This window comes from Megalops cyprinoides, chromosome 11 (assembly GCF_013368585.1).
Source record: "Megalops cyprinoides isolate fMegCyp1 chromosome 11, fMegCyp1.pri, whole genome shotgun sequence".
Lineage (NCBI taxonomy): Eukaryota > Metazoa > Chordata > Actinopteri > Elopiformes > Megalopidae > Megalops > Megalops cyprinoides.
The window spans coordinates 31,638,563-31,654,901 of record NC_050593.1 but is presented as its reverse complement, the minus strand read 5'-3'; the positions used below and the strand labels follow the sequence as shown (position 1 = coordinate 31,654,901).

Here is a 16,339-nt window from a genome sequence, read left to right as displayed (position 1 = left end):
GGCAAACTGGACAGTACAAGCAAATAGCCATATAAGGAGTCAACAATATTAGAAGTGCTGCATGACCAAGTTTCAGACAAGATAGCTAGTAGAGATTTAAGTGCGTGAAACCATAGATTTGAAGTTTTTTGTTTAAGGGAAACAAGTTTAAGACATAAGAAATTGCTTTAGGTGGTGGTATTTCAGATGTTCAAGGTGAGCCAATGTGTTCAAGAAAAGGCAGGTAAAGTGTTCAGGAAAAGAAAGCCAATGCACCAATAGGAAACCAACATGGCTGGTCAGCAATGCCTTTTAACACAGTACTGCTGTTGAATGCTTTCCTCCCTGAATGTTCAAAAGGAGATGATAAAATGAGCATGTTCTTGCTATCATTTTCTTTATCCTCCTCCTCTGTGAGAGACAGAACAGAAAATGCTCTTTATCTCCTGGAGGTGGAACTAATTTCCTGTTGCATAACCACAGAGACAGGGCAGCTCCTTTTTTCACTGGCTTGTCTCCAAGGCCTAATGGTGCTGCTTTTTCAAGATGACACAAGCACAGATGCTCAGTTTAAAATTTTCACATTTTGAAGAGGTGTGTAAAGGCTATATCAATACGCCATCATTTTTTTGCGTGGTAGAGGTATTCTTTCAAGGTATGTTTAAGTTACCTTTCACATGCATTTCTTGTTTATCCAGGTAGCTATTTTATTAACCAAATTAATTCAGAATGAGCACCTTGCTCAAGGGTTTAAACTTGCAACCTTTTACTTACAAGTCTAGTTCCTGTGCTTAACACACTGTAGAAAACTAAGATAAAGGTTAACATGATCTTATGTGCCTATATTTTTAGAGATAAATGGGCCAACCATTTTTACATCTTCCCTTCATTTTTTGGGGGGTTGGTGCACATCAACCTTGCTGAATCAGAAATTATCTGTAAATTGTGAAGAGACAAAATCAGTATAACATGCTGGCATGGTTTAAACCATATCAGAGCAAAATTTTGTGGGCTAAAAGCTTTGCTGTCATTCTGATTTTGTACACTGAAAACAAAGTCCACGCTCTGATCCAACAGAGCACTTCGATGTGTATTCCCAGCAGTTAGCAAGCTGCCATTAAAAATCAGCAAATGGGAACTTGCAACATGAGCCACTGCTGACAAAAATGATCATTTCCCCAGGTATAAATAAACTGAATATCTGATGGGCATACTATATGAAACCACTTTTTTACAAATATCTCTCCTATCCCAACAGTAAATAAGAAATATTGTCACTAGCATAAACTGGCCATTAATCTTCTCCTGTTCAGTCTTCTCTTTTCTCAGGTATTGCCTATGCTCCAGACTTCAGCAGTTTTCTTAGTAAACTGAAAGCAAGGAGTAACATAGTTTCTTATTTAAAAATATATTTTATTGCCTGATGTTATTCTCTATTTCTCTACAATGTACCTTCAAAATACTGAAGGCGATTTCTGAGGTGGTGTACGTACGTACGTAATAATAACACGATTATTACTACAACCAAACTATTAAAAAAATGAAATACAGCACAAATCCAGGCAGTGCTTTAAAAAATAAAACAATTACACATGTTGTTTCATGACTTTATTCCTGGGCACCACCGTCTTACAGCAGCTTCATGTTCCAAACATTTAATGTTCCCTAAAGAGGATTATGCAGCGTGTATTACAGTTTGTTTCATAGGAGTCTCCCAGTGGTATGGATGTATGGAGCACATACGCGCACACACACACACACACTCACACACACACACACACACACACACGTGTGTGTGTGCGTGCGCGCATATGTGTGTGCGTGTGTGTCCTTCTGTCCAGTTTAAGGGTCCAGAACTATAACCTCCAGGTTGTTGTTAAATATGACCTTTCCGTCCACCTCAGTGCTGCAGACCGGCTGGCGCAGTAAGTCCAGCACTCCCGCTCTCAGGGCAGGGGGCGCCATTTTACTGAAGTCTAACACTTCGGTCAGAAAGTCAAGCAGAAGCTCCCCCTTTTCGTTCCCCTCTGTGAAGCACTCGGTTATGTCCATCTGAGAGGGGAGCAGGTAGTTTTTGTACTTGATGCCCTTGGCGTCGAGGAAGCTCTTGATGTCCTCTGTGGTCACACACTGACTTATGTCAGTGAAGCACAGCTGTGCCCTGTAAGTCCTCCACAGCTTTCCCCACCCACTCTCACCTGCAAAGAGGATGCCAGCAAGCAGCACAACATGACATGAAATGACATGAAATGACATGAAATGACATGACATGACATGAAATGTCATTACAATCTGGCGCTCAAGAGAAAAATCTCACTGAGGAGTGGAATCCACAATCCCCTGATGCAATCAATGGCCTAAACTCTGCTTCACTCTGCTGTGTAAGCTGAGAATAGATGTGTACATATACCAGCAACTACACACACACACACACAAACACAGAAGCACCCAAATATAACCAAACCCACTTACAACTAAATATAAATGACTGTAAAACTTGTATTATCCAGTATATCAAATGTCTTGACTATATTAAAGTATTTTAGTCCTTTGTGTAAAGCCATCTGGTGAAGAATAGAAAAACAACGTACTGGAAAGTAATCACACACACACACATTATTTAAATAAAACACAAAATAACTTTACCAGAGACTAGAATGATAAGAAGTTTTCCATTCTTGTTCAAGAGACTCCGGAAGAATGAGACAGTGGCATCAGGATCAGCAACGTAATACAGCATCTGAAAATGGATGGTGACTGTCAGTAATACAGGGTATGGCATCAACATGGGGTCAAAAGGCATATTTTCAATCATTTAATTGCATTTATGTGGTTTTGATTTGCAGAAATCATTGCAGAATGAAAGGCTTTCAAATATATGTGGACATAAACCTGTATTGCCACATAAGCCATAAAATAAAAAAACAGCAACAATCTCAGGACTGTCCGTTTATGTGTTGGCTATGTGTTGTATCTGTTCTTTCAGTGTTGTCATACTCAACAGCAGACAGTTAGGCAGTTAGGCAGTTGTTGCACAGACAGCAATCTGAATAGGATCATAAACTTCAGAACCTGAATCATGTGGATGAAGTCCATTTTTTTGGTAATGTTTTTCTCTCTCCAGTGCTTCTCAAATTCAGAAGCTGTCATCTTGTTCCAGGTGAAGTTTATATGCTCAAGGTTTGGGGTCTTTGAAACCAGCACTGTATTGGATTATTGTATGACACATTTTAATACAAACAATTGCAAAACCATTGACAAACTGAGCATTCACCATTCTCTTAAAAATATTCTTCAGTGGTCATAGTTCTAAAGCCCTTCATGTAGTGAACATACACACTGTACTTGAAATAAGTGCCTTTTCCGGTGTAACTGTACAAATGATAAAAGAAAACAAATAATTAAATTCTTTCAGTAGAAGCTGCATTGCAATGAAAGTTCTTAGAAGAAAAGGTGAATGGTTTCAGTAGAGGTCACTCTACAATAACAGTAATTAAACTGCAATAATAGTAAGAAAGTGAACATTTTGACTGGCGAGACAGAGACCACTACAGAATGTAGAGGCCATGATACAATAAAAACCTTTAGTAAAGAAGGATAATCACATAAATAGAGGACACTGTAAAATAAAAAGGGGGCAGCAATGAAGTTTAGTGGTAAGGAGTAGGGTTTGTAATCGAAAGGGGCACTGCTGTTGTACCCCTGGGCAAGGTACTTTACCCATAATTGCCTCAGTAAATATCCAGCTGTATAAACCTGTGCAAGTTGCTCTGGATAAAAATACCAGCTAAATGACAGTAATACAATGTAATATAATGTAATGTAACATAGAAGGGTATAGGCAATAGGGTAAGGCCTCAGAACAGAGGGCAACATACTCTTGTAGTTGTACAGCATGTCAGTGCTGGGCTCCACCACCTCGTTGTCCACCTTCACCCCTGGGTGTTTCAGACGCAGCTGATTCAGCATCTCCAGGTCTATCTCACCTGAAAACACAGTCACCTGCCAAATAGCACTGCAGAGCTCAGACATAGCTTGAGCCTTAACAGATCTGTATCATGAGCACAGGGGACATAAATAAAGACTTCCATCTCCACACTCATTAACTCACTCCTTTTGTGCATAAAAATATACAAAAAGTAACAATAACAAAAATGGAACATCTCTGCAGCAAGCACAAATCCATATTTGCGGCACTATGCTAGTTATCTCCCCCAAGAGGTTTCAAAAAAGTAACGCTAGTGGTTGTGGAACACACACAAAAACATTAACATGCTAAGTAGACATTAACTTCTTGATTTTGTGATACTCTTTACTCTTACTTAGACAAAATCAAGGAGACAAACTAGTGCACGACATGTTTCAGTAAAGCCTTTATCAAAGAGGCTTACATGTAGGAACAGGTGCAAAAGAATGTATGAGAACAGTTTTATTAAGGGAGTGATTTTCAAGTGAATGAGGAGTCACTGATAAGCACAGGCAAGTCAAGGACATGGCAAGAAAATACTGGTAACAGCACTACTGGTGAATAACTAAAAAAGTATTTACCATCAGGTTAACAAGCAAAAAAAAATGCAACTGATTATTTCATTTTGCACAGTAACAACAGACTATCCAAACATTACTAACTCCTTGAGAAGAAGTACTTTCGGCTAAAAGTGTAAAATTTCCTTTCAGCTAATTTCTACCTCTGCCCTCTGGTTCTGTTGACAGAAGTTAACTTTCAACGTCTTCACCAGGCCACCTTCATTAACCATTTCATGAACATTTTGATCAGACCCCTCTTGCTCTGTGGGTAGCTGTAGTGCATACATCCATGTTAAGGTGGAAAAGCCTTTCACCAAGGTGTGGGGAGATATAGCAGAATCCAAATATAGACAAACACTTTGTCTCTCCTCAGCCATCTGCTTGAGACCTGGGCCGAATTATGCTGCCCTTGTCTGTACTTTCTCTAGAGCCTCTACCGTATATCTCTTATTAACTGGAGACAAAAAATAAGTTCTAAATATGGTTAATACTTACTTTTCAGAATTACTGTAATTTTACATAACTATCATTTACTAAGATCATAAATATAGAATACTGAGGGTGTTAATCTTTTAATTTATGAATACCAGTCGTGGTATTGATGCATTAAATATTTACTTTCTCTTTCTTGGTAATGATTTATATTGACATGTAATGATATATATTCTGTGTCAGTCAGAATATCTTACCAGCTCCACTCCCCACGCCCATCACATTCAGAGTGGACTTCCCTTCTCCAATGCTGCAGAGGGAAAATTACCTGCATTAATAGGTAATTTGGCCCAAAGTTTGTCAAACAGTGCAACTTTGGTGATTTGAGCACTTTAAATCACCGAGCAAACTTCCTGTAATTGCTGTTTCATTGTCCTAACTGCTTGGCCTACTTACATTTATTGCTGTAACCGTGTCTGTGGTGAAATCAGACAAAGCCATCTCAGAAATGAGCTAAGCCCTGTTCGAGCCTGGGGTGACTCTCTGGATCAGAGCTTATCCCAGCTCCCCTGGCATGAAGCAGATGATGTTCAAGTGTAGCCCCTGTACAGGATGCTGGTCTGTCACACAGTCATTACCCACAATCCATCTCTTTTAATGCTGAGAGACAAGTGGGGAGCTAGAGGGCACCATTTTTAAATTCTTTGGAATGAACCCTCAGCCTTCAGGGGTCAGAGTGGAAACTTCAAACACAGAGCATTTGAGCTGGAATTGTCTGAGCTGTTAATAATAATCAACATCACTATTATTTTATTGCCTTAACAAATACGATGTTAAGAGCAGGCAAGTGTAACAGGGTTACTAGAAACACAACCTACATCTTAATTATCACTTGGGAACTCTACTTTGTACTGCCATCAACCCCAGACACAGGCTAGCGCTGTTCCAGTAATCTGCCTTAGCTGATTTAGTTTATCTTAGTCAGAACAAAACTGAGGCATCATTACTTTTAAGTACATGGTGTTGGAATATTTCTATAATTTGTTTTGCTGAATTTAAACAAAATCAACTCTAAGCAAATACAATGGGTAAGAACTCCACTAATTATTGCCAGACTATGACTAGATTAATATTCCTTTAAGAATCCTTATCTACTGATACCACATCAAACAGCACTTCCACTGTTTGAAGGATACATATAACCAACTGGAGCTGATATTTTATCGGACTGCTAATGGTACAAATCTATGTGTCCAGGAGGACATTACCTTTCAAGGGCAAAGCAAGGAATTATAATGAGCTACACTCAGCCCTCCCTCTATAAAAGGATTATACAATTGTTTCCAGTATAAATATGTTTTATATAATTTTTATAATCGATGTAATTCAGACAAAGTACTTTGCACAATAGTACAACAGCACCACTTGACCCAGAATTCGAAAATCTGAAACCGCCTGATTGCAAACCTTTCTCAATTCCTTTCAAAGGTTGACCACTGCAGGACAGTCACTGTGACAGAGGGGAATAATTTTGGAAACGGTCCCTCACCTGGCCAGTATGTCGGGCAGAATGCCATGGATGAAGTCCAGCATGCACTGGTGCTCGGAGGAGCGCTCCAGAAACAGCTGGAAAGCCTGGCGGTATCTGCTGTCGTTCTCTGCCAGGCACTTGAACTGATACGCCATTACCGGGCCTCTGAACAAATGCCAAAGTAATAAAGAAATTCATACATAGGCATCAACTTCACTTTTTATCTTTGTCTAAGAAACACATTTCAAGCATTTAAACATAAGTGTTTAGATCAAGATGTCTTTGAATGCATGTTTCCCATTATCATAATCTTGTGTGTCCATACCTTTGACTGGTACTGTACAAACACAGGAAAAAAAAAACATGACACCATAACAAACATGAATGTACTGGACAATCATTTCAGCTAATACAGACCAAAAATGTTCGATTTCATTTTATTTGAATGCACCAATCCAAGTCATATTGTTCACAACTAACGTTACTCCAGAAGACATGAGGTCACTGTGCCCTGAAGCAGGGCGCTGTTTATGTAGAACAGCTCAGCTTCAACAGACTGTGAGACTCGTCGTGTCTTTACCTGGAGCTGAACCGGGTGCGCAGAAATTATGCCCTTTAAGCGACACGTGTTAACGACCGCAGAAGTAAACTTCATTTCTCTTTTATATTACTCGAACGTCACCGTCAACCACACACACCGGGAAAGTGTCCGAATCAAGAAAACCAAATGGTAGTGCCAAGTAAAACAGATGGCGCAATAAAAATGATCTCGATGTTCTCTAGTTTTGCAACTGCTACTGCGCTCAGCGATTAACTATAAGTAAATATTGTATTTTGCAATGGGCGACAGATATGTGGATTAAGATACATGTGGATATCGGATTTCCATGCGCCCAAGCACCGAATTGAAAGATCTTGGCTTTAATCGCAGACTTTGGTGATTTTAACTGGCGCAGAAGCACGAATGTAGTAACCACAAAATGAAAGCCAAGGTGGGGCAGATCTGAATTAACCACTGAATTGTATTGCGTTAATAAAAAACATAAAATGCAGACATTTCTTTCTATTTCTTGTACACATACTGCAACACCACTTTTCGTGTCCACTGAACTCTGCCTTTCGCAAATGACAAACATTTTGCAGGGTATGTAAATTATTTGCATTTTCTTGCCAACAGGTCATTTAGCAGACATTGTCATCCGGAGGTTTACCTGTAGCTGTTGCCTAACACAACCGATCTCTTGAAATGTCCGCAACAGTTGGCATATTTATTGCTTTGCTTTTCTGGCGGAAGTAAACAGAGGAGCAACAGCACGCGCTAATTCTTGGTTTTGCGAACGAGGCAGGTCGCTAAATGCTACTCTTAATATCACATTTGACGTACATGGATTCAGATGACATGCTTCTCAATTTCTACATTCGATGCTGTAGATTTAGGGCGGAGTGTCCAACACTTACTGTTCGGTTTTGATGATCTTCAAGTAACGCTCTGATCACACGTCGGCGAGATAACGGAAGATAAAATTTATTTACCAAGATTTCTAAAAGAAATCGTAACCCCTCCCACTGTACTTTGTACTCATTCACAAGAAAGCGCTTCCTTTTAAAGACGCCGTGTCCTCAAATTCTCTTTAGCGATCCAACCATTACAACACTGTGGAACACGAGTGAGTCTCGTGTTCCTGTTTCAACATGTCTGTCTGTGTCCCACGCAGAACAAATATAGTATATTAAGTGGGGTGTAATTTTTTTTTACATTTTGTTTATTTTTACAGCTTAAGCATTATCTTAAAGACGTATTCATAATACATATTTATACATGCCATATACATATACAATGTCAGTCACTGGAAGTCAAATATTAACAATGCCAGTCACGCAAACATGACCTTGCAGCCACAAATACCAGGTGCAACTGCAATCAATACGCTGTTATACCATTTAACAAGCACACCCACGTGAGTCTTTTGTCTGAGTTGCTACACTGAATAAATAGTTACACACACACCTAATAGGTTGCAAACACAGTCTTACATGGGATAAATTAGGGCGTCTATCAAGCACATAAATAATGCAATGTAAGGGGTTCTTGCAAAAGAGGACAGGGATGTGCAGTATGTTGCTCTAAGGTGTGAAGCCAACCTAAGATAGGAACTCAGCTGAATCTCTGATCTCTCTCAGAGAGAGAGGCAAACCAAAATGAGACATTTGGTTTATTCAGACAGAGCAGATACCCTGAGAACAATGCTAAACCTCCTTGTAATTAACAGGAGAAGGATAAAAGTAAATAAAATGTTGCAGGGCCACATAAATGACTCAATACCTGGTTTCCAGGTGAAAAGACAAGGTAACATCAAATAATATATAAATATGATGGACAGGTGGAGAACCACCAGGTTGCCATAAAGTGGCAAAACACAGCAAAATCGAAAAAGAGCAAACTTATTATGTTAAGTATGGCTCCGGGCTACAGTAAGTAATGAAGTGCTCTCATGAGTAGATAATAGTACATATAGTCCCTATATGCACATCCAGAAAAGTGAGCAGCATTTCAGACTAGGGTCATCTTCAGGCAACAATTTAAATTTCACTATGATAAGTATACCTGCTCTCTTTCATTTTGTCAGATATTAAGGAAGGTGTGGATATTGCTGTAAAACTGACTGTAAAATATGCAGGTAAATAGCATTACAACATAGCATTCAGGCAAGCAAATCACCCACAAAGGCTGTCCGTTAGATGGAAATCAGTAATATCACAAGTGACCAATTACTGGAAATAAACATAGCCATGTATAAACCACAGTCTGGTAGTTTTAACACCTAACCAAAATTTGTGACTCAATCCAGGCTAGCAGTCAGAGTGCACACATTTCAGATACAGAGTCTGCATAGATATGATGGTGTAGGTCATTATTCTTTCTCCCACAGCAAGTAGTTAGAATTAAAATGCTCTGAATGCAATATTTTTCTCTACCACAATCATACCCTGATATTAGCTTTTTTTCTGTTTTAGCTGTTATTGTGCTTAATTTAAGGTTCTTGGAGAGCACAAATGTGTATGCACTCTGAGATTTTGGCCTATATGAGCATTCACTGCGATACCATTTTCTTAGTTAACAGATGGTTACTTTCTATTTCACTCATTATAATAGAGATTAAGCTGAAAGTGAACCGCTAGTTGTAATTCACATGGAGGCTGTTACTTTAGTGTCATACTGACAGAGAGCAGTGAAGCAGGAGGATTGAGTATTTTCGCTTTCCCTCTGCTAAAGTCATTGCTTCATAATCGCCAAGTCATTGTTATCCCTCCCGTTTGAGTCAGTCAGATCACATTTAGCTTGGGTAAAATGATCTGGCTGCTAATGACCGCTAAATTGCCATTAGAGTGAAGCCCTGAGTGGGGTTGTGCCGACATCCTCCGAACAGTGCCACACCCTCTACGGGGTTTAAGTGGACAAATCAGAGGTGACACTAGAGCACCATCCGCGAGCTGCCCGTTTAGGTGGCAATGACACCACCGCTTTAGTTCATTTAGGCCTTAACTGGAACTGACATGCTTAACTGCACGAGTTAAATTGAAACAAAAGATTTAAATATATCAATTTCCCCAAGAAGCTGAATTTTAAGTAGTTCTTTGGAAGTCATTCGCATTCGTGTTAGACTGTTGCCTGCATCGGTGACTGGCCAGTTCTACACATTTGTATATTATATTTGTGAGGGAGATGCAAAACGCTGAGCAGAAGAAAAATGCACTGCAACATCACATTATTGTTATTTTAGCAGATGTTTTTATCCAGAGCAGCTTACATACAGTAGGTTACAGTTTTATCCATTTACACAGCTGGATATTTACAGAGGCAATTGTGGGGTAATTACCTTGCCCAAGGGTACTGCATGCAGCAGTATCCAAGAGGGGAAGTGAACCAGTAACCTTCCGGTTACAAACCCTGCTCCTTACCACTACTTCACACTGCTTCACACATTTTTAAGGGACAGCATTATTGCTGATCAGCAAATAATGAAGGATGTGTCTGTGTGAAAGCATCTGAGCACACAGATAGGCATGGTGTTATTTAATGTTGTTATGTTATGTTCTGTCATGTTATCTTTAATGTTGTAATGTTATTTGTGTTGCATGGTTATATTAGCAAACTAAAAAAAGCATGTGCTGAAAAGTTATACAAGCAATACAGATGATTTACCATCATTTATACCTATTCTGGTTACAGTTTGTGTACTGTTACCTCATGTGAAAATATCACTGACACTCCTATGATTCATGTACCTGTGCTAAATTCCAACTAGACTATTTTTAAAGGTGCAGTGAAGTTCAGTCTGTCATTATATAACCCCTATAGGCACAAAAATATTTGCAGTCTCATCAGAGGCCTGTTGTAACTGACTTCGAGGAAATGTGGTTTGTTATCTAACAGGCCTGTGAAACTGTAAAGCACTAAAGACGTACTTAAACAGAAAATGTCCTCTGTGAAGACATGCTGTGTAGTCTCACATAAACTATTGTCTGCACTCAATCATAATCAGGATACTGATTCAGAACAGCGTGGTTCTGATTAATCTTGTAATCACAAGGAGGAAATCAAACAACATTTCAGGTATTATATATCAGAAAAGTACCCATTTTAGTAATAGACCAAAAGTCAAGTAAAGAGGAGGGAGTATTCCAGAGGACTTTTTTTTGTCCCTGTTAGTGTGAGAGAGAGTAGTTTCTTCTGTTGAGTATTTTGACATCCCATCTAAACATCCTGACTCAGATAATACTACAACGGAGAGTTGTACGGATCAGTAGAGCCCCCTAGTGGCAGATTATGTGAAGTACATGTGAAAATTGCCAAAGTGCTGCAGTACCAAATATTGGAATTTTAACTTCACACTTTAATGTAGCACACAAAAATTATGTTATTTGTTAAAAATGTGTTAAAATGATAAAGTTGTTAGTAAATTCAGAGAGAAAGGCTTGTATTGTACTGTTCAAAACACAATGCACATATATATTTGTTCACATGTGAGAATACTGCACAAATTTACATTTTGTTACCTCTGTGGAACCAGGCTGATCTTTAACATGCAGCCAGAAGAAGGATGATGATGTAGAAGATATCTTGAAACCCACTCTCCTATGTTTCTTCACTTACAATCTCTGAGTTTCCGATTTCCAATGTTAACCTATTGAACAATCACCATTTATTTCACAACATTTGCAACTCCATATCTAATGCACCTTCAATGAGATACTCCATCAGAAAAGCACGTAAAAAGTCACAATCACAATCAGAAATTGCATGATATTGCATGTTTTTTTTCTGTTTGGAACACTGCCTTCCCCATATCAATCAAGCGGACTACGATGAGTTGAGTGCAATGGCAATACCTCCTCTGAGAGTCAAACCTGCAACCTTTTGGATATTTGTCACGTATATATGTGCATGACATGTATCCAAGAGATGTCCAAGCTACGGTAATATAATGTTCACTGAACATATTCTGGTGGGATTTATTATATCCCACTCTTAACTCTAACGAAAAAGATCACATGACGCCTACAAATTGGACAATAGTCCTCAACTGACTTGCTCATGCCAATATGTACATGCGTAGCCAAAGGAAAGTTTTGTGGTCCACTACTGTTGCCTGTAGTCCTGATCATCTCAACAAAAAACAGTTTAATTATTATGCTCGACAAGCATGTTCACTTAAAGCCAAAAAAAAAAAACAACAACCACAAAACGCATGTATTTTCAGTTGTTCCTTACCTTGCAATTTAGCAGGTGTCCAAATAAAATGCACGTAACCTCAGAGAACTTTTTCTTTCCTCATTCTTACCTGTTCTGATGTCTTTAAAGTTACTTTCCCCCTCTCCACTGTATGAGCCAATGGAAGTGAATGAATGGCTCACTGCACAAAGTAAACTGTCTTGGGTTGGACATTACTGTTTCCTCATTGGCTATGGTAGCTGAAATGCTCACAAAAATATCTTGCTTATATATGCTTATATACATGATTTACAAAAAAAAGTTTATTTTTTGCTGCTGTTGAGTAAGTCTGGTGACCACATTATTCTTTTTCATAGACTATCACAATTTATTTGCTTTTACAAGTGTGACTTAAATGACACTGTGGATGAAGCAATGAACCCATCAGTTTTAGGAGAGTCCTGAAACTTTGTAAAAATGGCATTTTAACCACTACCAGTTCTCAGGGGCCAGAAACAGGACTGTGACACATCTCTAAAAGTCAATAAACTTTACTGTATTTAAAAATGCAACGGGTAGACATGGAACAAAATCGCAAGGCCACTTTTGGAGAGTGATTGCAGTAGAAACTGATCTTGCATGCATGCATACACACAACTTAGCTGAACTTAATACAGTCATTACCTTGTTTTACAATGAAACTAAAATCATACTGTTACACCCACTACACATAACACAAATAGTCAAAAGAATACATTCAAGATTTGGACACTGAATTCTTCCATCAATTTGCATTGTAGAACAGCGTCTGCTCCATATCCAAGACAACTGAAGCAGAGGAAACCAACATTGATTACAATGATGACCTAAAATGAGAGAAACTTCTGGAATATATTTGTGTTCACAGCCTATGGGCAAGGCATAAGACCTGACCGACCATAGGTATTTACTCTCATTTCTTATCAATGAATCAGTTAATCTAATAAACAAATACATAATAAATAATCATCTATATACACACTTTTCCCTTTCTTAAGCAGGAAACCTTCAGACTTCTTGGTACATTTGTTATATTCCTGAAATATGACTTGCAGGCAAGAAATACCACTTGTGTGACTGCACAATACTGCCCTTGGTTCAATGACACACAGTGTGTGTAGAGCCAGTATTTCCGACAGCTCAGATACTCCCAGCGGGTCATTACTCCAATTACCAGTGCAGACGGCACCATCAGGAACATTTATGTGACTTTCGATAATGGGTTGTCTCTGGACAGATGGGCCAAAGTTGAACTGTGAAAGAGAAACATGGAACTTTGTTGTTTTTTTTTTTTTTCTCTCTGATGACACCATTTTCACTGATGAATACAGTACGGCAGAACACTTGAATTTCTCTAGTTTTATGTCTTTTATAAAGTTATGTGCAGGTATTTCATGAACGTAACAGCAGAAATACATCTCCACATATCTCTCAGACCGTGGGAGTTCCTCATGATCACATACAGAAAGCAGTGATGGTAATGACAGCCAGAGCACACATGGGTCATTTACAGCATAGGAAACACATTCAGCACAGGTGACAGTGGCACTTCTGTGTAGACGATCTTTGTAGACACAATGGAAAAATGTACCTCCATATTCGTAGAATTTAGCATTCTCAATTGAACAGAAACATAAAGCCAGATATGGTCACTAAAATGAAATATGAAAAGGAAAAACTGAGTAACGTGAAGTTGAAGGAAATTACTGTGAGAATGACAAGCAGAACTCAGGCAGAATAGTGGTAGCATTATGGCAGCAGTATGGTATAGTGGTAAGGAGAGCTCTCAACCTAACATGTGACAGTTCAATGCCCAGGCAGGCCACTGCTGTAGTACCATTGGGATAAACTGCCTTAGTGAATATCCAGCTCTGTTAATGGATAACATGTAAAAAAGCGTAAGTTAGTTAAGATGCTGTGAATAAGAGTGTCTGGTGAGCAAATGTAGTGGTAATCTCTCAGCTATTTGGTCTCGCTTTGACACGCTGTCATTCATTCTCTGTCGTTTATAGAAGATGAGGATATGCTGTTGTCTCCTTGAGGAGATTCTTTTTGCTGGGATGAAGCTGAGGTGTAGCAGTGAATACGTCAGCTGGTCCATCCTCCTGGTGAGGGAGTGGAGTGTACTGAAGAATGAGGAACAAGCTCATGTTTCTGAACACACACGCTCACCAGGACACCCCAACGCACCGTGATGATCTGCGCCACAGAGACATTCTGTAATTCTATGATTTAATAACAGGAAATCAGGAAAAAAAAGGAAAAAAAAAAAAAAAAACGATTTCACAGCATAAATTCTTGCATTACAATGTAAACACTAGAAACAATTCTGACCTGTAAAGAAAGCAAATTACAATCAGCACTAATATAGTGCATAATTACATTACATGTTTTTCTTCTTTAATTGAAAAGTTACTTGAAGTTGTTCCTTTACACACAGCAGACCTGTAGACAGTTGTTGACAGCTTTGGATGCTCTCCTCTTTTTTTCCTTTCAGTTAAAAAATTCTAGTAATAAGGCAAATGTATGTTTTCCACTTGTCCAAGGAACGCCAATTGCCAGGGTGAACTATCCTCTTTGTCATGTTAATGTTTGACTGTGGTCTTTGATCCGAAACAGATTCTGTCCTTGTGTTCTTGTACACAAAATCCCGTTCTCTCAATGCAAGGTGAGACTGGAATTGCTGGCATTATTTCTGTTTGCTGCTCAAAAATGCAGTAAAATTCCTAGCTGGAGACGTCTGTTCCAAATGACCGTGCCCTGGAGAATTGTCTGATCTTCCTTCTGAACGTCGCACGTGCGTCTGCAGGCGGGTCTCTCACGTGATCGTGCCGTGATGTAGGACGCGTGTGTTTCGGACTGACCCGGTCGCGTGTGGTTACATGTCCACGTCGCCGTCGTAGGCCAGAGTGAGAGGCTTCTGCGGGGGAGAGGAGCTCTTGTTCTGCGTTGTTTTTTTCCTGGGAAAGGGAAGTGGAACACATGGGCACTAGCATTAATTCAAAAAGACACGTCTCCCCCAGGTTTCCAGCAGTCACAACAGTTGATGCAAAGAAGCCCTTTTCACCACTTGAGGGCGACTCTGAGCTACTCCTTTCCCTTCCCTAACAGACACTTTAATGCACTCTAGATACTGGTTTGTGAGTGATGTTCTCTGTGAATTGCATCTAGAATTAATAATTTACAATATTTAAAAAGCCCAGGCAGATGGCATTAACCCTTTTGAGATTTCTGTCAGAAAACAATCTGTGAAAGTCTGTTTACAGAAATTAAATACTACTAGTAATACCACTACTGCTACTGCTACTACCACCGCTACTACTACTACAACTAATAATAATAACAGTAAACATTAAAATAAATGTAATTAACTGGGGGGTTTGAGAGTTCATAATGTATGCACTGAGAGAGGTCTTGAGAGGGGCTGGTGTACGTACCACAGTATAAATGACAGGGCAATAATGAACACAAGCAGTAGAAATCCACCAGCCGTCACCCCATAGACCCACAGCTTAACTCGGCCATCTGTGGAATCAAGAGGCAGGACGTTCACAGAGCGCCAGGGAACTGCGTTATTCATTTAACCTTCCAAGTGCTAAACTATGTCTTTTAATATGCAGAGCCAAACTCTTCACTTCCGAAAGCTCTTCTACTTCTGGACATCAACTCCACTCAGTTTCACTGAGGTCACAGGTGACACAGGTCACATGGCCTCTATCCAAATATGCAGTTACTCAAAAGGGAAAAGGCCTAAAAATGGCCCTCATATGATGATGATTCATATACCGGGTCCGACAGGCTGCAGGGACCACTCGCTGAAGAAGTCCTGGAACTGGGAGGTCCCGGGTTTCAGTCTGCCTGAGTTAGTCTTGACATCTGCCTTCTTGTTGTCGCCCCCGGGGGTCTTGGTGCAGTAATCCAGGAATCCGTGTGTGGTCATCACCTCTGTGTACCCCCTCTCACACCCACAGACACCACTCTACAGAGATAATATTTTGCTTCAAAATAATATTCTTTTTAATTCATTTTACATATAAGCTTGTGTTCTACCCTCCATTGAATGGAACATATAACACATATTGTGTGTTGCAATAAGGAATTTGACCTGCTTCAACATT

At 39.4% G+C, this 16,339-nt stretch overlaps 2 protein-coding genes across 3 annotated transcripts in view; both read right to left on the bottom strand.

Annotated features, from left to right (window-relative positions):
• Positions 1–1,402: 1,402 nt before the first annotated feature.
• hnmt (histamine N-methyltransferase) lies at positions 1,403–8,131 on the bottom strand. Of its 2 annotated transcripts, none has more exons than XM_036541428.1 (7): positions 7,928–8,131; positions 6,488–6,634; positions 5,196–5,248; positions 3,858–3,965; positions 3,052–3,182; positions 2,626–2,719; positions 1,403–2,177 (listed from the first exon to the last, which is right to left on the bottom strand). In XM_036541428.1, the coding sequence occupies exons 2-7, from the start codon at positions 6,622–6,624 to the stop codon at positions 1,822–1,824; spliced, it is 879 nt and encodes a 292-aa protein (XP_036397321.1). In that variant the 5' UTR covers positions 6,625–6,634; positions 7,928–8,131; the 3' UTR covers positions 1,403–1,821. The 2 variants fall into 2 exon arrangements, with proteins under 2 accessions (XP_036397321.1, XP_036397322.1); XM_036541429.1 differs by lacking the exon at positions 7,928–8,131 and adding an exon at positions 7,050–7,195.
• Positions 8,132–14,784: 6,653 nt separating this feature from the next.
• Positions 14,785–16,339, bottom strand: part of thsd7ba (thrombospondin, type I, domain containing 7Ba) — a 112,078-nt gene continuing 110,523 nt past the window's right edge. Inside the window, exons 25-27 of the mRNA XM_036540554.1 lie at positions 16,008–16,200; positions 15,659–15,746; positions 14,785–15,181 (exon numbers count right to left, since the gene is read on the bottom strand). Of these exons, the coding sequence (XP_036396447.1) occupies positions 15,100–15,181; positions 15,659–15,746; positions 16,008–16,200 (363 nt within the window). The 3' untranslated portion in view covers positions 14,785–15,099. The remainder of the gene's footprint in view (positions 15,182–15,658; positions 15,747–16,007; positions 16,201–16,339) is intronic.

Coding starts and splice junctions, on each gene's coding strand:
- hnmt (XM_036541428.1), bottom strand. CDS start 6,624: ATGGCGTATCAGTTCAAGTGCCTGGCAGAGAACGACAGCAGATACCGC. Junction 3,966..5,195: donor GGGCGTGGGGAGTGGAGCTG/GTAAGATATTCT, acceptor CTGTGTTTTCAG/GTGAGATAGACCTGGAGATG. Junction 3,183..3,857: donor CATGCTGTACAACTACAAGA/GTATGTTGCCCT, acceptor AATCCAATACAG/TGCTGGTTTCAAAGACCCCA.